The 23,972-nt window shown below is 48.6% G+C and overlaps 1 protein-coding gene across 5 annotated transcripts in view; it reads right to left on the bottom strand.

Annotated features, from left to right (window-relative positions):
* The window catches only part of TTC3 (tetratricopeptide repeat domain 3), a 1,911,479-nt gene that overhangs the window by 1,014,866 nt on the left and 872,641 nt on the right, over positions 1–23,972 (bottom strand). For all 5 annotated transcript variants that reach the window (XM_078656864.1, XM_078656865.1, XM_078656863.1 and 2 more), the window contains one exon: positions 6,595–6,641. In XM_078656864.1, coding sequence (XP_078512990.1) covers positions 6,595–6,641 — 47 coding nt within the window. The remainder of the gene's footprint in view (positions 1–6,594; positions 6,642–23,972) is intronic.

Raw genomic sequence — 23,972 nt, forward strand, 5'->3', positions numbered from 1 at the left:
TAACTAACAATAATGGGTGCAGAACTAATAATAATTCGACAGTACAATAATCCAATGCACGGGGGAACACTAAAGAGGGTAGGCCCAGCCCAGCCTACTCCGGCCTATGACGGCCTTAGACGGTCCCGCCCTTGTCCCGGGCTTCTCCCGGCGCGCTCCCGCGCAGCGGTATCACTGGAGACCTTTAAACAGATTTACAGCTAGTTCATAGGCTGATAGGCGGGTGGGCGTGGCCAGCGGGGAGAGCAGCCCAGGTGTACCAAATTGGGCGCGCAGGGACTCCTGGACACTGGAGTCCCTGCCTGTGCTCGCAGCCCCGCCGACGCTATCGCCTACCCCGTGCTCCTCACAGATGCAGTTCCCAGGCAGTCAGCAGCTTCTCCAGGCAAAGCGCTGCGGGACCCGCGGAGCGGGTCCGGCGAGGCGCTGGGGTGATCCTCGAAACAAAGACTGGCAGAGAGACAACAAACGAACCTAGGATCAGGTACGGGTAAAGGACTGCTCCAACAGGGTCCCGGTGAGCCGGAGGCAAGGTCTGGATTTGAGTGCGTTGGCGGGGGGCGTGGCCAGCGGGGAGAGCAGCCCAGGTGTACCAAATTGGGCGCACAGGGACTCCTGGACATCCCTTGAGAAGTTTCCATGCATGGAGGCGAAGTCCCACACTGGTATCAGCTATCCAACTCATACAGTAGGTAGTGTCCAGGCTCCATCACATCACGTACTTCTCCGTGTCCTGGCCATCCTGATTTATTTGTGGTAGGTTAGCATGAACATCATTCGGGACTGCAGGCAATGTGTCTCACAGCGTTGTGTGAGTAGTCTCTTGAGGCAACTTGAGTTAACTGACCTAAGAGCAGAGAACATTATTTTCCTGAATGTCTCCATTTGTTTTGTTTTTCTACTCACAGAGACTTGAACTACTAGGGTATCTGGTGTTGGGCACAGAAGGAGGACATCTGGCCCCTGGAGCTGTCTTGTGTTGTCTGGCTATCTCTAGGTGTACAGAATTGCAAGATCTTGGCTTCGCCTAGGTCTCCAAAAGCATATCTGTAAGGACTCACTTAATGGCAGGAGTTGTTCCAAAGAGGCCTGCCCTGGCAGCAGAACCTACGTGAGTATATTTGTTTTTAGCTCCACTGAGTGTAGTTGGAAATCAAGAACATCTGTCACACTTCTGACGATGACTGCGAATGAGGCATATTCCTCATTAGAGGTGCCAGGAGGAGAGATCAGGGCAGTGTCAGGTGAGGTATTGAGGACTCTTGGAGGTCCAGAAAAAGATTTTCATAATTAGACATTTGCGATTCATCACTGCAGTCCTTGGTTTTGGCTCCGGTCTGAAAATCTCTGTGGTAGTGAAAGTATGTCAGAGTTCAAGATGGGCGCGACTTCGATCAAGGTAATACCAGATTACCTTCTGAGTTCAAAAGGACCATGGAATCTTCCTCCCGCATCGGTGAAGTGCTGACAGCATCAATATATTGGGAACCAATGAAATTTTCGGCACTAAAAGAGAAGTCAGAACAGATGTCAACTCCAGAGTCAAGGCAGACCCAAAAGCAGGGTCAATATGCACAGTTAGGGTCAGATCCACAAGCAGTAACCAGACTGAAGTCATTCTTGGATCTATGGGGCCCAAAGTTGCCCCAAAGGGATACAGAAGAGTAACAAAAATCTGCAACATAGCCTTCCTGAAGGCTTTTATCTACTGTAGCCATCACTGTTGGCTACGGGAACTAGGCTGAATCAGGACTTGCATGGGAATGGGAATGAAAATTTTTAAATAACCCGATACACAGGAAGAAAGCTTCTGTGTCAAGAACTTTGTTCTTGCTCTTCTGAGTGGTCCTGGCTGGAAAACCCAAGAGAATGGCAAACAGGCTAATCCACATGGCAACCTGCCTGGCGTCGAACAATGATAAAAGTGCATACTCTGCAGTGATGGATACCCTAGGCTTGTATTGACAAGTTTGAATATTCAATCAGGGGTATAATACAGAAGACAAATTGTATGGGCACAAATGGTTTTGATCTCCTTGCAAAATGATGCATTTTAATGAATATATTTAACATCCAGATTCTTGCTAAATGGGCACCAATAGTGCAACAGCAATTCAATTTGTAATCATCTAAAAATGTAATTCACTTGCATCCAGGAATGCATGGTCTGCAGAAAGCATGGTCACTTCAAGGCTATTGATCCACCTTATGGAGTAACCATTTCCGCCAGAACTTGGAAGCTACCAAAGCAAAGAGCAATCAACAAGGTGATGGAAGGGATGCTTGAATTAATTTTAGTCACTGGGGATTGCTCAGGGGCACATTTCAGACGATTGGCCACTGTGCCACTCAAGACTGGCTATATGCAAATATGTCTTTGTGATGTTCCTATTGGAACAGCCCCCTGAACAAACAGACCAGATCCCATCCAGATAGGGAAAAAGCAACCCCAGACCACTTTCAGCCTACTAACCTCTTGTCAGTGAGGTACAGTTTGCATTCTGTCGCACCATGAGCTTGGGACGCACATCTGGGCATACTTATTGCAATTAGGATATCCACTGCAACAAACAACAAGTGATTGAAGAAATGCGTTAATTCTGATATTCTATTGAACATGGGAGCAGGGGGTAACCAGCAGGATGCAGGAAGGCAACGGATCTAGCAGGTGCTAGACCATCAGTACTGGAACCTGAGCCCCTTTCCAAAATATCGGAATCATAACCTGAATACCATGGATCCTCTGGACAGTAGGTAAGGCTTGAAGTGATGTTGTATCCAGAACTATCCTTATGAAAAGCAGAGAGCTCCAGGTAAGACTTGAGCAGATTGATGGAAAGCTCAGGTGTAGCAGCAAGGATGCTGTTTCCTGCAAGTAACAAGACACCATCTGCGGAAACTCTTCCTTGAGGAACCACGTGTTCGGGTAAGGAAAAACTGGGATTCCCGACCTTATGAGAGGAGCCGCCATTAGCATCATACAGACTCGAAGTGCTAAAAGGGGAAGACCACAAACTGATTGCAGGTGGACCTTACTATGAAATGCAGGTACCTCCTGTGTGACTACAGGCTCGATATGTGTACAAAACGCATTTGAGAGACACCCCAGTCTCATCCCTCCGGCTCCAAAAGGATCTGGGCCAGGGACAGCAAACTGAATTTTTCTTTGCAAAGGAAGAGATTCAAGATCTTCAGGTCTAGGCTCAGCTGAAGACCTTTTGCCAGAAAAGGTCAAGAGTAGGACGTTTTTCACAATTTCATGCTATAGCAAAAACGGTTCTACTCCTTTCTACAACAGGGCTGCCATCTCATGCTGCAGAATGTGCAAATATTCTTCTAAATGAAGTGACCTGGGAGGAGATCTGTTCGGAGGGGTCTCGTGGAAGGGTAAGACATACCCCTTTCTACAATTTGAATTACCAACTGGTCAAATATATAACTATCCAGACCTGGAGACTGGAGAACACCCGCCCTCCCACTTGTCTCATGTTCCAAAAAGGTACTAGAACTGCTTCCCAGGTGAGGCGGGGAGGAGGATGCGGCTGCCTGAATGGCATGTGCTCATTCCTTTGCTCCAGTACTAAGTAATGAATTATTGGGTTGTTGTTGGGGCTGTACTGTTTGTGTCTGCTGGAAGTTAAAGCCTGGTCCATAGCCCCGAAACTTCTGACAATAATCCCTTTAAGGAGGCTGGAACCCCACAGAGCATGCTATTGTTTTTCTGGTTTTACACCGCTCCAGACCTCTTCAGCCTTGTGCCCAAACAGCTTCACTCCATCAAGTAGCAAATCCATCAAAGTGGTCTGAACATCTGATTAGAGTACGGACTTATGGAATTAACCATGATAGTGGAGGGCCAAGGATGAAACCACAGTCCATGCTAGAGTGATCTGTGACCAGACCTGCAATTAGATAGAGTATCCACGGGAAGAGAGTTACTGAAGGTAAGTAACTTGTTCTTCTGATGAATACTTTTAACCACAGATTCCTCACATTGTGATTTGATAATCAAAGTAGAACCTCCTAAGACAGTGCATCAGAAGAGTGGCTATAACTACAAAGTCCTGCCAGACTGAGTGGGCAAAAAACCCTTCTCAAGAAGTCTGTAAAAGCAATAGTGCTTTGTGGATGTGTGCACCGATGTCCTACAGGTACCTGACAGATATCCAGGATAGGCAGGTTCCGTGCCAACACAGTGGTAGCAGCCTTGGTCCTGGTGGAGTGCATCCATAGACCATTTGAAGGCTACCTTTTGGTCAGTGCGTAACAGATCATGATTTAGAGGACTATTTATTAAGACATGGTTTATTTCTGCACTGCGATGCTGTTCTATATCGCAGAAAACCCCACAAAGATGTGATTGTCCACTGATCCTTGGTATGCTCAATGTATAAGTTGAGAGCGCTCTTGAGGTCCAACTGATGGAGTACCTGATCCTTTTTTGAGGGATAAGGCTGTGCATTGGTCAGAGGAATGATGGCTTATTTAATGTGGAAGGGTGTCACAACCTACAGTAGGAACGCAGCTCGACTACTTAGCACCAGTTTGTCTCGAATAAAGACACTGGATCGATAGGTCCTAAAGTCCACATAAGGATGTGATTACCCAAAGGAAGACTGTTTTTAAAATAAGCAGGCGCAATGGATCACTGAGCAGGGGAACAAAAGGGGTACACATCATAAAGGTGAAGACTAGATTGAAGTCACACTGTGGCTCAAAGGGAAACATATGTTCCAAACTTTTCAGAAACACACCACAACTGGTGATTTGGATCAGGCCGGTTGGTCCTGCAAACATAAGCTGAAAGTGCTGATAAGTAAGCTCTAACTGTGCCCAGAACAAGGCCTTACTGGGTCAAAAACAATGCAAACAGCAAAATATTCACAGTTTTGCCTGAAATGCGTCTAACTGCCAAGAACAGCACCATGCCAAAAACTTGCCCCAGCACCCTGCATATACAGATTTCGTAGATAGGTGCTTGGATGATATCAACGACCTCATGAGGGAGTCAAGACAACTCAACAGCCAATGCTGTCTCCATGCATGGAAGTGAGGTGCAGAATGTGCAGGCTTGGGTGCACGATCCTGCCACAGTAGATCCTCCCTCAGAGGAAACCTGTGGGAGGGCAGATGATCAGGCCCAGAACTTCTAGGTACCACACTCTCCCGGCCCAATATGGTGCAGCTATGGTGACTTGGGCCTGGTCGTCCTGATCTTCAGAACTCGGGGCAGGAGAGATAGCAGTGGGAAGGCATACAGGAATCATGTGCTCTACTCTGTGTGATATAAATCTCAGAGAGTGTGCATTCTTGACAACTCTTGGGCATAAAAGTGATGACGAAAGAATCCAGGTGCACTTGCAGATGACTCAATGAAAAAATAGAGGAGCAGCAGGATCTTGGCAGACTACTCAGCCTTGAAAACCGCTGTCACCGCACACCACCACCTCATCAGAACATTAAAGAAAACAGCTATACAGGAACACCTCAACGGCAACGCACACAACAGCAAAGAACCCTTCACTGTGGTCAAAGAATTTGTCAAATCCAGCAAGGAGACAGCAGACACTCCCCCTACTCCCCCAACCCCCCCTAAGCCCTTTTGGGATAACAGCACAGGTGGTAACACCTCCTCCAGCAGCAAGACTCTATTGGTACCACTTCTGGGAGTCGTTTACATGTCTCCCCAACCGGACAGAAAACGCTCTCGTGTTCACCATCTGCAAATGCCCAGTGGGAAACTTGGACAAGAGTATTTCCAAAAGCTGAATGCAGCAAAACGCTACATCACATTCGACTTGGGCATCATGTGTGGCTTAATGAAATGAGCAGTTTGATACCTTGAAGTACCGACATTAGTAGTTCTATTCAGAAGTTAGCACTGTTGAGTTGTCCAATTTTAAACTGTACTTACCAATGGGGCTACCAGCCTCTATCACAGTAAAAACGACAATTCCAAGTTTGTACTGTACGAACATGCTGCACCCTGCCTTAGGACTCAATGGGTCTGCTGCAGGGGTGACTTATACACATTAAAAAGGGGAGGTTTGGGTTTTGCCATTGTTTTAAATGACAAAGTCAAGTTAGAAGTTTTTAAACGGTTCTACTTGTCTGTAATGGCAAGCTGGAAGCCTTGCTTTTCCTATGCCAAACTCAGGCTGGCACAATAAGTGCTGCAATCCCTAGAAGACACTAACTTACATGCCACAGGTATTCCTGCTACCATATTGTAGGGATGTACAAGTAAATTGGGAGTATGTCAATAGGGGGTAGTCAATTAAACAATTACTTTTAAGGGTCCTAATCAGCAGGGCTCAGGGTTTCAGAGCCATTACACCAATACCTAGTAGTCAAAATAGGGGAAAAAGTGGGGGTGAACGTGCAGAAAATCTTGTCGCCTTACAGAGATGAATTAATCAGAAATATCGATACAAAAAAGTTCAGAACATCTTGGGAATACATTACAATAGGAGGCATGGAAATAACTTGTCAACGAACTCAAGCAGTTCTTACTGGCATGTAAAATACACTAGACTTGCACCAATGTAAACATAGAAAAAAATGCACTAATTCCTTATCACACCAAAAACTTACATAAATAGCTTGATTTTCTTGCTTATTTATTACACCAAAAGGATGATCTGTAGTGAATGACAAAAAAATTAATAAGAAACAGTTTCATAAAAATACCATAATTACACAAATGTTATCAGTCTATTAATCACACAGAGTCTTCATCATCACACTTATACCTTTCAGCAACGTTGGCACTGTTTAAGGTAATATGTGGATCAGGAACCTCAGGCAGAAACTCTTGGTTGAGATGGAGACAAATAATATTATTAACAGCTTTGCTGTTAGCAAAGCAAATGATCATGACGGCCTTACGGTTGCATTTATGCAGTATGTCTCAAAGCTCCTGCCTTCCACTAGGGGGATGCTCAAGCTGGTCAAATCAGACTTTCTGTACTAATACCATTCAAAGTCATTATATAGTATGGATTGCAAGATATTAACCAAAGCGACTGCTGACCTACTAGTAAGAAATGGAGAGCGGACTTATTTTTCTTTATGGTTAAACGGCTAGAGTCACACACTATGGCTAGGATTAATTTTAATTGCTCAATGTTCCAAAATGATTGCATTTCACAGAAGAATGTGTAAGAGATGTTCCCTTTTACCATTTGTATTCCTGTTGGGCACAAGAGCCGTACGTTTGTATTAACAGAGTTGGACAAATAAAGAAGAGCATAAAACAGTGGAAAAAGGCTGTGGGCACACAGTTATGAGCTCCTTATATCATGAGTGATGTTCCATTAGGAGACAAACCGATAGAGACTGTAAGAGAGCATGTGTATTTGGGTCATACATTCCCTTCCAATCTGCTAGATACAGCCCACCTTCGCCACCTGAACCGGAAGGCAGATTCCCATGTTGGGGCTTAACAGAGATTGTACCTCTCCAAGGGAAATATACACTTTACATCAATGCTGGAAGTCTACAGTATGAAAATCCCCCCGATCTTATCATATGCCGTGGAATATTCACAAATTCAAACATGGCAATCTCTAAAATTAAAGGAAGGGACCATACTCCGAAAACTGATAAAAGTGGCACAGTCGGTCCCAGTTCAAGCCCTACGTCTTGAGCTATCGGTAACGGGAATCTCTGCCAGACTAATTTCTAATACTATTAGGTGGGCGTATAATTTACTACGTGCAGCCCCGGACACCTTAAGACATTTGTTAATAATAGAATCTGAAAGAAACACGTTAGATTTCTTACCTTAGAATAACCCCCAGGCATCAGACTGGATCGGGAAAATTTTGCGTAGCAGTACCCTTGCGCGTCGGTAGGCGTCTGCGGCTCCGCGTCAGTCGTTGGCGCCGGGATGACGTCGTTGGAGTCATCCATTGACAAGGAGGATGAGTACATAACTGTAGATACAGGTTTGTATCGTTCCAAACAGTTATCCTTTCACTGATTTGTTTGGTGTATTATTTAATTTGCACTATTATCAACAGTAGCAACAAGTTAAGAGTAGTGGCCCTGATGAAAGCCAAGGGACGTTGTGCCCGTTAGGCAGAAACATGTTGGCCCATATTGTGACAGTTCTTTGTTTGATACTGTCTTTTGCGCTGTTCTCGTTTTTTAATTAGGGGATGTGCTTTGTGTTGTATTAAAATAATTTGTTAAAGACATATCACCCTATTTTATCTTACCACACTATATATTTTTTGTTAGTTGCACTGTGTTCTCATTACTTGTGTCTACCATCATCAATTCATTAACTATTGGTGGCTCATAGCCAACTGTGGACCTGATCCAGTTTCAACAACTTCACTGTGTGGCATTGGGTCTCGATGATCAAGGGACTTGCCAGGTCACAGTTTGGACGGCCATATGATATGACTGATCACTTGGTCTATTTGATGGTAATCCATAACGAGATGATCTGGATCATGTTGACCAGTTTTTGAATTACTCCCTTGTGTTGTGTCTCTTGTGCACTGCATTTTTTGCTCCTTTCCTACTTTATTTTTCCTTGGAATTTAGCCTAATGGTGACTGTAGCACCCACTGACATAGTGTAATCGCAAGTCAGCCGGGCCAAGAGATTTGGCTTATAGACCTCCTAGGTTCTTTGTTCTGACTGTGTACCAGCCAGGACAGAAAGTGTGGGTGTGGGAGCCAGTGGCCCCAGCAGCACTCCAAGACAAATGGTCTGGACACCATACAATAGTTGAACAGAAGGGAGAAGTCACCTACTTGGTGGACCTTGGGACTCCCAGAAGCCCCCACAGGGTGCTTCATGTCAACAGACTCAAGGCATTTGTCGACAGGGCAGACATGGGCTTGCTCATGGCTACAGATGAGGGGCAGGAGGAAGAGAGTGCCCCTCTCCCAGACCTGCTTACTCAGAACCCTGATGATGGTTCAGTAGATGGTGTAGTCTTTGCTGACAGCCTCTCTGAACATCAGCAACAGGACTGCAGACAAGTTCTTCAGTCCTTCAGACATCTGTTTTCCCTGACCCCAAGTCAGACAAGCTGGTGCACCAATGAGGTGGACACTGGTGACAGTCTGCCTGTCAAGAGTAAAATCTACAGGCAACCTGACCATGTCAGGGACTGCATCAGGACAGAGGTCCAAAAGATTTTGGAACTGGGAGTTATTGAGCCCTCAGAGAGGCCTTGGGCTAGTCCTGTGGTCCTGGTGCCAAAATCTCACACCCAAGATGGTAAGAGAGAGATTAGGTTTTGTGTGGACTACAGAGGTCTCAATGCTGTCACTAGGACAAATGCCCACCCCATCCCAAGTTCTTGAGCACATTTGACCTGATAGCATGCTACTGGCAAATCAGATTAGCTGAGGAAGCAAAAGCCAAGTCAGCATTTTCGACCCCAGGAGGACATTATCAATTTGTGGTAATGCCCTTTGGTTTGAAGAATGCACCTGCCACTTTCCAAAGGCTGGTGAATCAAGTTCTCACAGGACTGGATGACTATTGTGCAGCTTATCTAGATGATATTGCTGTATTTAGCTCCACTGGGAGGATCACCTGGTCCACCTGAGGAATGTTTTGGAGGCCCTGCAGAAGGCAGGCCTCACTATCAAGGCCACTAAGTGCCTGATAGGGCAGAGCAAGGTTGTGGGCCACCAGGTAGGTGGGGGTCAGGTTCAACCACTGGAGAGCAAGATCCAGACCATCAGAGACTGGACTCCTCCAATCACCCAGACACAGGTCAGGGCTTTCTTGGGCCTGTCTGGGTACTACAGGAAGTTTGTAAAAAAACTATGGGTCTATTGTGACACGACTGAATGATTTATCTTCCAAAAAGATGCCAAAGAAAGTTCAGTGGACAGTTAGCTGTCAAAAGGCATTTGATGACCTGAAGCATGCCATGTGTACTGCACCTATTCTGAAAAGTCCAGATTACTCTAAAGAGTTCATAGTCCAAACAGATGCTTCTGAGTTGGGTGTGGGAGCTGTACTTTCACAACTGAATATAGATGGTCAAGACCAGCCCATTGCTTTCATAAGCAGAAGGCTGACCCCTAGAGAGAAAAGTTGGTCAGCTATAGCGAGTGAGGCCTTTGTTGTGGTTTGGGCCCTGAGGAAGCTGAGGCCATACTTGTTTGGCACTCACGTCAAAATTCAGACCGACCACAAGCCCCTCCTATGGCTAAACCAGATGAAGGGTTAAAACCCCAAACTTCTTAGGTGGTCCATTTCCCTACAGGGGATAGACTTTACAGTGGAACATAGACATGGGACTGACCATGCAAATGCAGATGGACTCTCCAGATATTTCCACTTAGAACATGAAGACTCAACTGGTCAAGGTTAGTTTAATGTCCCTAAATTTGGGGGGGGGGGGAGTGTGTAGAAGAGTAGGGTCTGCTTCCCATGATCACCCCCACTTTTCGCTTTTGCTTTATTGGTTTTCGACTTAGATGTGGCTGTGGGCCTACTAATCAGACCCATAGCCCAGATGAACTCTCTCTAAATTTACACCATGTACTCTAGGTATATACACAATTGCGAATTGGTTCACCTTGTCAGCCCCTGTAGAAGTGTACCCTAGGTACTCAGGGCATAAGTGCAACCAAGGCCTACTAGGGGCTGCAGCATGTATTATGCCACCCCTGTCTGGCCACTCAAATAGACACAACTGGCTGATCACTCAGCTGGGGCAAGGTCGTGTAATCACCCCTTGCTTAGGTGTAGTATTCCTATACCTACTTATATATAGACACATAGTAACCTATAAGTCACTCCTATGGCAGGCCTGAACAATCCTGGAGGCAGAGTGCTTGGTTATGTGTGAGATGGTGCTCTAGCATGAGCTGAGCCTGTCTGCAGCTTTCGGAACCATGTCCTTATAGCTGTTCTATGATATTGCCATACCATATACTCTTAAGTGCATTATGAACCTCGCGGTTAAATGCTAACTTTGGTTTGGCTTTATCCAAACATGTCATGTAAGGTGTCATACGCTTTGGAATACTACCCCCTCGCCAATTCTGGCGATGGGGGTAGCATTCCACCCTTCTAGAGGGAGAAAACATGTGGTTGCTGACTATCCCGGTTAAAGTTAACCAGAGCCCCAGCGTCACAAAATGGACGCTGCTGCCACCGACACAAGTCTGACCTCCTGCTGCTGGGAGTCCTTCCAGACACGGAGGTTTGGACAATAGGTTTCCTGCCTGGAGAGGTGCGAGCACCACCCCAGACAGGACTTTGTGTATTGGGACAGGGAGGGTTGAATAGAATCAGACACTGCCTGGGGCACACTAGGTGCTCCAAGCATACCCCAGTTCAAACCGGTTGCTGGGGCACTCCAGCCCCAGCTCTGGTGCGAAACTGGACAAAGGAAAGGGGGTGTAACCACCCCCCTTCCTGGTCCCACCCATAGGAGGGACCTAGAAAGTAATCCAGCCCCTTTTAGTTGTATAAAGGTAGGAGCTGAGTCCTAAGACTTTAGATTAATCCTGAACCGAAACTTGACACGAAACTCTGGACCTTCGACATTCTGCTGAAGCTGAAGACTGAAGAATCTCCCTTGTGGCCAAGAAGTGACTACCCTGGGCAACCAGGCACCATCCAGCAAATCAACGGCTTGCTTTGTCGACATTCCTGCCTGAACCCGAGCATAGAGCCTGACAAGACCCAGACTTCTCCGACCCTCTCTTCATGACTGCAGCACAGCTGAGATCCGTGGAGGCGACGAGGCACGTGGGATTGAATATCTTGGAAAGCCTGCAACTTGCTAACTGTGCAGCTCCTGAGGCATCCTCGATGCTGTGCACTGGGGACTGAGACACCCCGAACCCGAGCTCCAGCTGCACCGAAGAGCAGCCCTCCACACTCCACGAGTTCTGCGTGGGGCCCTTCTGCTGTGTTCTGCTCGACGCGTTGTCCGGTTGCTGGCCCGTTGGCTAGTAGCCTCTGTGATGACAATCCTTTTTGAATCACCTCGCTGGTCTGGTTGCTCCAGACTGGCCCTTGCCTCCCTGCAAAGGTGAGGCACCTCAGACATTGCTGGTCTGCACCAGAAGCCTTCTTTGAATCCTGCGTGTGTTTCCTTTGCCAAGGCTTGTTGACTCCAATCCGGAAGTCGACTCCTCCATCCGAGAGATCCTGCATGGGACAGCTCGCCTCCAGCTCCTGGTCGTCCTCGACGCCTCCTGGTCCGCGTGGCTGAAGAGACAAGCTTCAAGACAGCACCTGATTACTCCTCGACGTCGTCTGGTTCCTTCCTGGTTCCATCCGGTCACTGGCTAGCGACCCAGACACAGTCCCCTCTGCTTTCAGGTCTTCATCTTCGATCCACCCGGACATCTTCCTCCTGGTCGCCTGCAGCATCTTTCTTCAAAGGCTCTATAGGACTCAACGGCGAAATCCGACATCTTCACACCTATGCAACCGCCATCCGTGGGTGAGGTAACGCGAGTACTTCGGCGCGAGTACTTCGGTGCTCCCAAGGGTATTGACTATCCAAGTGTCTAGGTTTTTAGTTGTTTCCTCCTAGCTAAACCGGAAGTGTCCTAAATCCTTCTAAATCTAACTTCTAAGTTATGTAGTGGTATTTTCAGCAATGGGCCTCAGGAACACATCCAAGTATTTACATAAAGGTTCAATAAGTGAACCACAGCCTGAGATAATCGGTCGGCCCGGTGGGTCCTGCATCCGTTTGTGTATTTTAGGACAGCCATGGGGATATACAAACCCACTGGCAGCACTACAGGTGGTAACATATGCGCAAGACAACCCAGTGGTCAATCTCTCTATAGAAGCTTACTAGCCACGATGGATATCTCGGCGCTTTACACTAACATACCTCAAGACCAAGCACTCTTAACAGTACTCAATAAACGACTCAGACCACACGAACAAGTTACTTACCTTCTGTAACGCTTTTTCTGGCAGATACAGTATCTGCCTGTGGATTCCTCACCTTGTGAATATCCCCCTTGCGTCAGCAACGTTCGAAAAATTCTTCGTAGCACGCCGGCGTGGACGACGTCATAGAAACGCGGCTTCGCGCGCGACTCCGTCTGACGTCACCGACCCCTTATTAGGCCTACGTCGGCGTGATGACATCAGTTCCGCCCTTTTTTCCGCGCCTTCGAGGCACCCGGACGGACCAATGACAGGAAATATACATATATACAGTGTACATAGTACATACAAACCAAAATAGCACACATAGTGTGTAACAAAGGTATCAAAAACCCAATAAATATACAAATAAATATACAAATAAACCCAGGTATAGCAGAGTGGACAACGGGGAGGCGGGTGGGTCAGTGAGGAATCCACAGGCAGATACTGTATCTACCAGAAAAAGCGTTACCGAAGGTAAGTAACTTGTTCTTCTGATAGATACATCTGCCTTGTGGATTCCTCACCTTGTGAATAGAGTCCCACAGCAGTCCCCACTCCCGGAGGAGGGTGTCCACACTGCTACACCAGGAAATCTTGGAGGACAGAACGCGCGAAGTGGCCGTCCCTCCTCACCTCGGTATCCAAGCAGTAATGCTTCGCGAAAGTGTGGAGGGAGGCCCAAGTCGCGGCTCTGCAAATGTCCTCAACAGGTACACCTCTAGACAATGCAGAAGAAGCAGACCTTGCCCTGGTAGAATGAGCTCTTATACCCTCAGGAGGGTCCTTACCCGCCAGGGAGTAACAAATCTTGATGCACAGGATTATCCACCTGGAAAGTGTGCGCTTGTGCACCGCTCTGCCCTTCCGACAGCCAGCAAAACCAACAAACAGCTGGTCGTCCATCCGCAAGTCTTTAGTTCTGTCCAGATAAAAACACACCGCCCTCTTAGGGTCCAGACGGTGCAGTCTCTCTTCCTCCTTAGAAGGGTGAGGGGGAGGAGGATAGAAGGTAGGAAGGGTAATGGACTGTCCTAGATGGAAGGGAGTTACCACCTTAGGCAGAAAAGCAGCCCTGGTCCTAAGAACCATTCGTTCAGCATGAATGGTCAAGAATGGGGTCTTAGAACTAAGAGCTTGAAACTCACTCACCCTCCTTGCTGAGGTGATTGCTACTAAGAAGACCGTCTTGAAAGACAAAAGCCTCATGGGACACTTGTGTAAGGGTTCAAAGGGAGAACCCATCAAGAAAGTCAAGACAAGATTTAAATCCCACTGAGGCACGACAAATGGAGAAGGAGGGAACTTATTTGTGAGGCCCTTCAGAAACCTCAAAACCACTGGAAATTAAAAAAGAGATGGCTGGTCCGGCAAGCAGAGAAATGCTGATAACGCTGAGAGGTAACCTTTGACGGTGGCAACAGCAAATCCTTGCTGCGCCAAAGAGAGAGCAAACTGCAAAATATCAGACAGATGAGCCCTCAAAGGATCAACAGCCTTCTCCCTACACCAAACAACAAATTTAGACCATCTATAAGAATAGATGGACTTGGTGGAGTCACGCCTGGCCGAAAGAATGAGATCCACCACATCGTGAGGGAGAGAAAAAGAGTTCAGGTTGCCCCGTTCAATCTCCAGGCATGAAGGTGTAATGTCTGGAGGTGGGGGTGTAGAACCTGCCCCTCCATCTGAGAGAGGAGATCTACCCTGAGAGGGAGACGGAGAGGCGGGTGAGAGGAGAGGTGGAGTAGGTCCGTGTACCACACCCTTCTTGGCCAATCCGGGGCGACCAAAATGACTTGGGCCCGGTGTGAGAAGTTGGCCTGATATGCAGTGCTCACTATTCTAGTGATCACTATGTATCAGCCTTATAGACCAGCTATCCTAGTAGCATGGATACGAGCAGTCTAAGGCTAAGACTCTAGAGGGCGTGTTAAGCCAGCTGTTTTATCATCACATTACCCCTTGAACACCAAGTGAAAGGACACCACACAAGTTGTTATGAAAATACACATATATTTATTTATAACAAGACTACCCTGAACTCTTTATGAGTCAGGGAGCTAAGCACACAACAAAACTCTTAAGAAAATACTTTAAGTCGCACAATTTACACAAATGCCCGAGGGGCACGAACAACCATATATTACAAAAGTGGAATGCGAATTACTAGCAGGTAAGTAACTATTCTCATAGACTTTAGAAACGCTAGGCCTACAATACTAAACCCTTAGATTAGTAGCAGGAGGCCTGTGGACGTCGTGTGCAGAGTGGGAACTCTCACGCGTAAGGCGGGAAAAAGTCTATGGAGGCTAGCAAAGACAAAGTTACTGTTCTCGGGCGAACCCGACTAGGTGGGTCGAAAACAAGAGTGGATCCGAACACTTAGAGTGTTGGACTATGCTGAAGCACCGGAGTACTTGGTTTACCTAGCCCAGGGGCTGCGGCTGCATAGGGTTCAAGTTGCGTCGGAAACCCTCGTTGAAGATCCAGGAGCCTGGAGAAAGAAGTTGCTGGCAGGCGGCCAGTGAAGGAGTTCGTGGTGATCCAAGCCTGGATCAGGGAAGAAGAAACCTGTAAGCAGAGGGGACCAAGTTCTGAATCACTAGCCAGTGATTTGAGTGGGCACCAAGATGGCACCGGACGAAGTCACCTCAGCCAGGTGAGTGGGCGCTGCTGGGCTCTGCAGTCTCTCGGACCGGGAGGCGTTGTCGGCGACCAGGATGGAGGTACGAGCTGTCCCACGAAGGTACTTGCTGTCGACGTCGCTGGACCCAGGATTGGGCAACAAGTCTTGGCAAATGCAAGGCCCACGCGGTGGACCTAAAATGGCGTCTTGAGTGGACCAGGAGGGTCCAGGGTGCTCTTCTTTTGGAGGGGAGCAAGGGCTAGTCTGGAGCAACCAGACCAGCAGTGGTTGTCGTCGTGGAGCGTCGTGAGAGGGCCACTAGCCAACGGGCAAGCGACCTGGACAACGCGGTGAGCAGCAAAGAGCAGAAGGGCCCCACGCAGATCTCGTGGATGCAGGGGGGCTGAACTTCGGTGCTGGAGCTGCTCAGGGTCGGGGCTTCTCTTACCCCAAAGCACTCAGTCGAGGGTCACTCGGTGGTCGTGCTGGACAAGCGTCGTGCAGTTCTGAAGATGGCCTGTTCCTCGAGGTCTCGTCGCACCCACGGATCACAGCTGGGCTGATGATGTAGGTTGAGGTCAGAGGTGCCAGGGAAGCCGGTTCTCGTCGTGCTGGAGCAGTCTTGATCCGGAGGAGAGACTGGCAACAAACCGCGATGCTTGGTTGGTGCCTGCTGCTGCAGGGTGACTACTCCTTAGTCACAAGGGAGAATCTTGGGAAGAAGTCTTGAGTTCCTTTCGTGGAAAGTAGTTTCAGGATACAAAGATGATCTGATTTGGAAGGGGGCCAGTTCCTACCTTTATCCTGAAAAAGGGGGCTGGCACGCGACTAAGTCCTGCCCTATGGGTGGGACTAGGAGGGGGGTGGTTACACCCCTCTCCTTTGGCGGGCTTTCCCCAGATCAGGAGCTGGAGTGCCCCTGGAACTGGTTCAAGCCGGCCTATGCACAGTGAGCACCGGGGTGCCACTTGCAGTCACCTTCCTCTAAAGCCCTGCCTACCTAGAATACACAAAATCCTGTCTGGGACGGTGCTGGCACCGCCCCTGGCAGGAAACCCTTTGTCCTTGCCTCCTGTGTTGGGAGGACTCCCAGCAGCAGGAGGGCAGACTTGTGTCTCGGTGGCAGCATCCATCTTGTGGAGCTGAGGCTATGTCTGACTTTAACCGGGGTTACAGGTTACATACATGTCGTGTCCCTCTAGGAGGGTGGAATGCTAACCCCGTCGCCAGAATTGGCGAGGGGTTAGTATTCCAATTTGTATGACACCTTACTCGACATGTTTTGATAAAGCGATACCAGAGTTGGCATATAACCGCGAGGATTATAATGCACTTAAGAGTATATGGTATGCGTTATCCTGGAACAGCTATTAGGACTTGGTTCCGCAAGCTGCAAACGGGCTCAGCTCATGCCAGAGCACCATTTCACATTATTCCAAGCACTCTGCCTTCAGGATTGTCAAGGCCTGCCATAGGAGTGACTGATAGGAGATCTGTGTGTCCATTTAGGTTTAGATATAGGAATACTATATCTACAGCAGAGGGTGAGTACACCACTCTGCCCCAGCTGTCAAGCAGCCAGTTGTGTCTGATTTAGTTAGTCAGCCCAGGGGTGGCATAATACATGCTGCAGCCCCTGGGAGACTTCTGGGAGCACCTCAGCCCTGGGTACAGGGACTTGGAGAGGGCCCAGTGCCAATTCAGTATCTGGGTACAATTTGGAGTAGAGAGAACAGCTAGGCTGTGGGTCTGATCAGCAGGCCCACAGCCAGGGAAAGTCGTAAACCAGTGAAGCAAAAAGCAAACATTTGGGTGATCATAGGATTGCAGACCCTACTCTCCTACATGACCCCCCCCCCCCAAACTTTGGGACAATAAACTAACCTTGACCAGGTGAGTCTTCTTGCTCTAAGTGGAAATACCTGGAGAGCCCATCAGCATTGCCGTGATCAGTACCAGGTCTATGCTCCACTGTAAAATCCATCCCCTGTAGGGAAATGGACCACCCAAGTAGTTTGGGGTTTTCACCCTTCATCTGATTTAGCCATAAGAGGGGCTTGTGGTCGGTCTGAATCTTAAAGTGAGTGCCAAACAAGTATGACCTCAACTTTTTCAGGGCCCACACCACAGCAAAGGCCTCCCTCTCAATAGCTGACCAATTTTTCTCTCTGGGGGTCAGCCTTCTGCTAATAAAAGCAATTGGCTGGTCGTTACCATCAAAATTCAGCTGAGATAGAACAGCTCCCACACCCAACTCAGAAGCATCTGTTTGGACAATGAAGGTCTTGGAGTAATCTGGACTCTTTAGGATAGGTGCTGTGCACATGGCCTGCTTTAGGTCATTGAATGCTTTCTGACAGCTTGCTGTCCACTGAACTTTCTTTGGCATCTTTTTACTTGTCAGGTCATTAAGTGGAGTCACAATGGACCCATAATTCTTGACAAATTTCCTATAGTACCCAGTCAGGCCCAAGAAAGCTCGAACCTGAGTCTGGGTGGTTGGAGGAGCCCAGTCCTTGATGGCCTGTATCTTGCTCTCCAAGGGTTGAACCTGGCCTCCACCTACAAGGTGGCCCAGGTATACAACCTGTGTCTGCCCTATCTGGCACTTAGTGGCCTTGATAGTGAGGCCTGCCTTTTGCAGTGCCTCTAACACTTTCCTCAGGTGGACCAGGTGATCCTCCCAGGTGGAACTAAAGACAGCTATATCATCAAGATATGCTGCACAGAAGTCATCCAACCCAGTGAGAACTTGATTCACCAGCCTTTGGAAGGTGGCAGGTGCATTTTTCAAACCAAAGGGCATTACCACAAATTGATAATGCCCACCAGGGGTAGAAAATGCTGTCTTGGGCTTGGCCTCCTCAGCTAACCTGATTTGCCAATACCCAGCTGTCATGTCAAATGTACTTAAGTAGTTGGCAGAAGCCAATCTATCTATAAGTTCATCTGCTCTTGGTATTGGGTGGGCATCAGTCTTAGTGACTGCATTGAGTCCTCTGTAGTCTACGCAAAACCTCATCTCTCTCTTACCACCCTGGGTGTGAGGCTTTGGCACTAGAACTACTGGGCTAGCCCAAGGGCTATCTGAGGGCTCAATGACTCCCAGCTCCAACATTTTCTGCACCTCTGTCTTGATGCAGTCTCTGACATGATCAGGCTGTCTGTAGATTTTACTCTTGACAGGCAGACTGTCTCCAGTGTCCACTTCATGGGTACACCAATCAGTTTGACTGGGTGTCAGAGAGAACATATGTCTGAAGGATTGCAGAACTTGTCTACAATCCTGTTGCTGATGGTCAGAGAGGCTGCCACAAAAGACAACACCATCTACTGATCCATCATCAGGATTCTGAGTGAGCAGGTCTGGGAGAGGGTCACTCTCTTCCTCCTGTCCCTCATCTGTGGCCATGAGCAAGCTCATGTCCTTCCTGTCGACATATGCCTTGAGCCTGTTCACATGGAGCACCCTGAGGGGGCTCCTGGGAGTTCCAAGGTCCACCAGGTAGGTAACCTCTCCCTTTTGCTCAATGATGGTGTGGGGCCCAGACCATTTGTCTTTGAGGGCTGCTGGGGCCACTGGCTCCAGTACCCACACCTTCTGTCCAGGCTGGTACACAGTCAGGACAGCCTTCTGGTCATGCCAAGCTTTTTGGAGTTCTTGGCTGGCCTCAAGGTTTTTAGTTGCCTTCTCCATGTATTGAGCCATCCTGGAGCGGAGACCAAGTACATAGTCCACTATGTTGGTTGCAGGCTTTTTGAGAGGTCTCTCCCATCCTTCCTTCACCAAACACAGGGGTCCTCTTACAGGATGCCCATACAGAAGTTCAAAAGGGCTGTAGCCAACCCCCTTCTGTGGGACCTCTCTGTAAGCAAACAAGAGGCAGGGTATCAGGACATCCCATCTACGCCTGAGCTTTTCAGGTAGTCCATGAATCATCCCTTTGAGGGTCCTGTTGAATCTCTCAACAAGCCCATTGCACTGTGGATGATAGGGTATTTTATTTATTTTATTTTCACATTTGTAGAGCGCTCTGTTACCCGGAGGTGTCCTGGCGCTGGCTGCTAGTGCTAAGATGAGTGGGTGCGCTTAGTGGGTGAAAAGCCAGGTTTTGAGCTCTCTCCTGAACAGCATCAGGTCCTGGGATTGTCTAAGCCTAAGCGGGAGTTTATTCCAGGCCTCGGCAGCCCCAAGGGAGAAGCTTCTGCCTCCCCAGCGAGCTCTTTTAGTTCTGGGGACCGTGACCAGGGCCTGTTCCCCTGATCTCAGTGTTCTTGTCGGTATATGCCATCGAAAAAGCAGTTTCATATATCTGGGGCCCATTTCATGTAGGGCTTTAAAAACTATGCATAGTGCCTTAAAAACAATTCGCTTACGGACGGGTAGCCAGTGTAGAGTCACCAAGTCTTGACTGATAGATGCGAATTTGGGGGTGTCGGTGATCAAGCGGGCAGCTGCGTTCTGTAGTAGTTGTAATTTATTAAGGACGCTCTGCTGGGCATTTAGCATCAGGCTGTTACAGTAGTCTAAGCGGGAGAGAGCTAGACCTGTAACAATGGTTTTCCTATGGTCCCTCTCCACATAAGGAAGAATTTTTCTGATAGTTTTAAGCACATAATGCAAAGAGGAGGAGAGTGCGTTAACCTGGGGTTTAAAGGACAAGGAATTGTCCACCAAAATGCCCAGGTTTTTTACTTTGTCCACCGGAGTGGGGAGAGGGCCCATTTCATCTGGCCACCAGCTCGGGGACCAGAAGTTATCCGTGGCTCCGAAGAGCAGTACTTCTGTTTTCGAGGAATTAAGTTTAAGGCAGTTTTGTGCCATCCAGCATTCCACCTCACGCATGCAGCTTTTAAATCTGTCTGCTGTATCTTCCACATTTCCTGGTAAGAGAGACACCACAATCTGCGTGTCGTCCGCATATGCTGTGAGATGAAAGCCAAATGAACGTATCACCGGGGCCAGGGATGCAACATAGACATTAAAAAGGGTAGGGCTAAGCGAAGACCCCTGAGGGACTCCACAAGGCAGCACAAACGGGTGGGATTCGTAATCTCCTAGGGCCACCACCTGGGTTCTGCCTTCTAGAAAGGCCTGTAGGATGTTGAGTGCCTTTCCCTGGATTCCACAGGCCCTCAACCGGTCCACCAACCTTTTGTGGTGGACCGTATCGAAGGCCGCGGAAAGATCCAGCAGGATCAGGGCCGCTCTGCCTCCTGCGTCCATCACCTGCCTGATATCCTCCACTGATTTAATCAGGGCAGATTCCGTACTGTGCTCCGCCCGAAAACCGTGTTGTGAAGGATCGAGGTGGTCCCCTGTGTTTAGATAGGCGCTAAGTTGTGAGTTAAGGTTGCCTTCGATGATTTTTGCGGGGAGAGGAAGTCGTGCTATCGGCCGATAATTGTTCAAGTTAGTGATGTCTTGGTTGTTTTTTTTTAGTAATGGCAGGATGGATGCTCGCTTCCATATGGAGGGATATTCTCCTTTCTCCAGCATCTGATTAAAAAGTGGGGTAAGTCCCCTTGCAATGGCATCTGGGGCTAGTTTGGCTATGCCAGCGGGACAAGGGTCATGCGGTGAACCTGATTTTATTTTTAAAAGGCGCGTGGCCACTTCCTTTTCCGTGATGGGCTGGAATTGTTGGAGTCTGGCTGAAAGGCCTAAGGTCTTCCGACCCTCCCTCGAGGGGGAAGTCATGACTCGACTGTCTAGTGAGAAAAAGATGGTTTCAACCTTTTCTCGAAAGAAGCTAGCTAGGTTTTCGCAGAGCGGGAGACTGGGGGGGATTTCTGTGGCTTTAGGATTGGCTAGAAGTGAAACCGTTTGAAATAATTTTTTGGGGGTGTTGCTGGCTTCCTTTATCTGTTTCGTTAGGAAAGCCTTTTTTGCTTGCAGAATACTTTCTCTGTAGCTTCTTTGTTCCAAGTTAAGAGTTTGTTTGTCTGCCTCGCTGTAGTTTGTTCGCCAGATTCTCTCCAATTTTTTACACCGTATTTTGTGTTCCCTGATTTGTTCAGTAAACCAGGGAGCTGCTGGAGAGGCCCGGGTGGAATAGGTAGTTTTGGGGGGTGCCAAGATCGAGCAGGCATGATCCAGCCAGGCTGTATAGCCTCTGGCCGCTTCCTCTACATCGTCAGGGGGCGGGGTCCGGGAGTTTGCTAGCGTATTTTCCAGCTTGTCCCCTTTAATGTTCTTCCATTTTCTGACCTGTCTCGGGGCGTTTTTTGTGTTATGAGGTTTCATAGGGGTGATGAGGGATATGGTGAATAAAATTGCAAAGTGATCCGACCATGATACTGGAAGAACCGATATGATTTTTAGGTTGGGAAGATTTGTAAAAATCCCGTCTAGGGTATGTCCTGCTTTGTGTGTAGAGCCAAAAACCTGTTGCGTCATATCAATTCCCCTCAGTAGGTCGATTAACTCCCGGGAGTTTACGTCAGTCTCACATTCTAAGTGAAAGTTAAAATCGCCCAAAAGGGTGAACATTTGTGCAGATGCTGCGGCTTCGAGTACCCTATTTAATCCTGTGAAAAATTGTGCTTTCCCACCTGGGGGTCTGTAAATCAGACCACCACTGAAGGATTGATGATCTGAGAGCGTGAGGTTGAAAAGCAGTGATTCATTAAGGCCAGCGGGACCGGGTTGAAAGGAGCCTCTGATGCTGTTATGATAGATGATCGCTAAGCCGCCCCCTCTTCTTTTTTCCCTGTTTTGAGTGTAACACACATAGTCCTGGGGGGTAGCTTTGACTATGTCAGGCCCTGATGCTGCATCAGTCCATGACTCCGTGATAAATGCGATCTTAATGCCCTCCTCTTGGATGGCTTCTGCTATCTCCAGACTATGTTTGACTAGTGATCTAGTGTTGAGCAGCAGGCATTTGACCGGGGTTTTTTTTCCCTTGAGCTGGATGGAGTTATGGTCCTTTTGGGATGCAATAGGTTGCCAGAGGGATGTGGGCAGGGTTTGTTGACAGTTGGCGCAATACGCGGGATGAGAGTGGTCTTTATGTCCTGGTTTCCTAACTTCGCAGCCCTCTGTGGCTGGCTTTATGTTTAATGCCCACAGCGTCTCTCTGTCGTATCGATGTTTGAGGGTGGGATGGAAGGTATGCGAAGCAGGGGGACAGGCCCTGGGCGCGGGTCCGGCGCGGACGGGCGCAGACGGGCTTGCCTTTGGCGAGCCTTCGGCGCGCCGCCGGCGCGCCCGCTGCGCTCGTCCGCTGCGCTTCCTAGTGAGGGGGGCCATATAAGGAGGAAAGGGCGGGAGGGGCGGAGCACTAGACTGCTCGTCCGTCTCCCGACCCAAGATGGCGCAAGATTGTAGTTGACACCACATTCCTTCCACATTGCAGTCAGATATCCTGACATGAAGTTTGCACCTCTGTCAGAAACAACCTCCTTAGGGAAGCCCACTCTGGAGAACACTCCAACTAGGGCCCTTGCCACTACAGGTGCTGTAGTGGTCCTAAGTGGAATAGCTTCAGGATACCTGGTGGCATGGTCCACCACCACCAGTATAAACTTGTGCCCTGATGCTGTCTGGGGTTCCATTGGACCAACAATGTCAATCCCCACTCTTTCAAAGGGAACCCCCACCACAGGTAGTGGTATGAGGGGGGCCTTTGTTGTGCCACCTGCCTTACCACTGGCTTGGCAAGTGACACAGGAGCGACAAAACTCCTTGGTATTCTCACTCATGTGAGGCCAGTGAAAGTGTGAGACAAGCCTGTCCCAAGTCTTTGTCTGGCCTAAGTGACCTGCAAGGGGAATCTCATGGGCCAAGGTGAGAAGGAAACCCCTCTGAGACAAGGGGATGACCAGGCTCCTGGTTGCACCAGGCTTGGGGTCTCTTGACTCAGAGTACAGGAGTCCATCTTCCCAGTATACCCTGTGGGCACCTGTGGCATTCCCTGCAGCCTCAGCAGCAGCCTGCTGTCTGAGGGGTTCAAGGGAAGGGCAGTCTAACTGTGCCTTCCCCAGGTCTTCTCTGGAGGGTCCCCCTGAGCCCAGAAACTCAACTTGATCAAGTTCAAGCTCTTTAGGCTCAGTTTCCCTCAGCTCTCTCAGATCAGCCTCCTCAGAGACTTGATCCTCAACCTGGGGCAAGGGGGAAGGCAAAGCCTTAACCCTACTGCTCTTCTTCTTGGAAGGTGTCTGGTCCATTCTTCCAGGATCCAGCACCTGTTCAGTGGGGCATCTTCTGGCCTGTGACCTAGTCACAGCAAGCACATGTGCTGGCAAGCCTAACATTTCCATGTGAGTCCTCTGCTCCACTTCTGACCATAGTGATGACTCCAAATCATTGCCCAACAAACAATCCACTGGGAGGTCTGAACTAACCACAACTTTCTTTTGGCCACTTACCCCTCCCCAGGAGAAAGCAACAATCGCCATACTATGACTGGTAGTGACGTTGCTGGCATTGGTCACCAGGAAATCTGTACCT

The sequence above is a fragment of the Lissotriton helveticus genome, chromosome 8 (assembly GCF_964261635.1).
Source record: "Lissotriton helveticus chromosome 8, aLisHel1.1, whole genome shotgun sequence".
Lineage (NCBI taxonomy): Eukaryota > Metazoa > Chordata > Amphibia > Caudata > Salamandridae > Lissotriton > Lissotriton helveticus.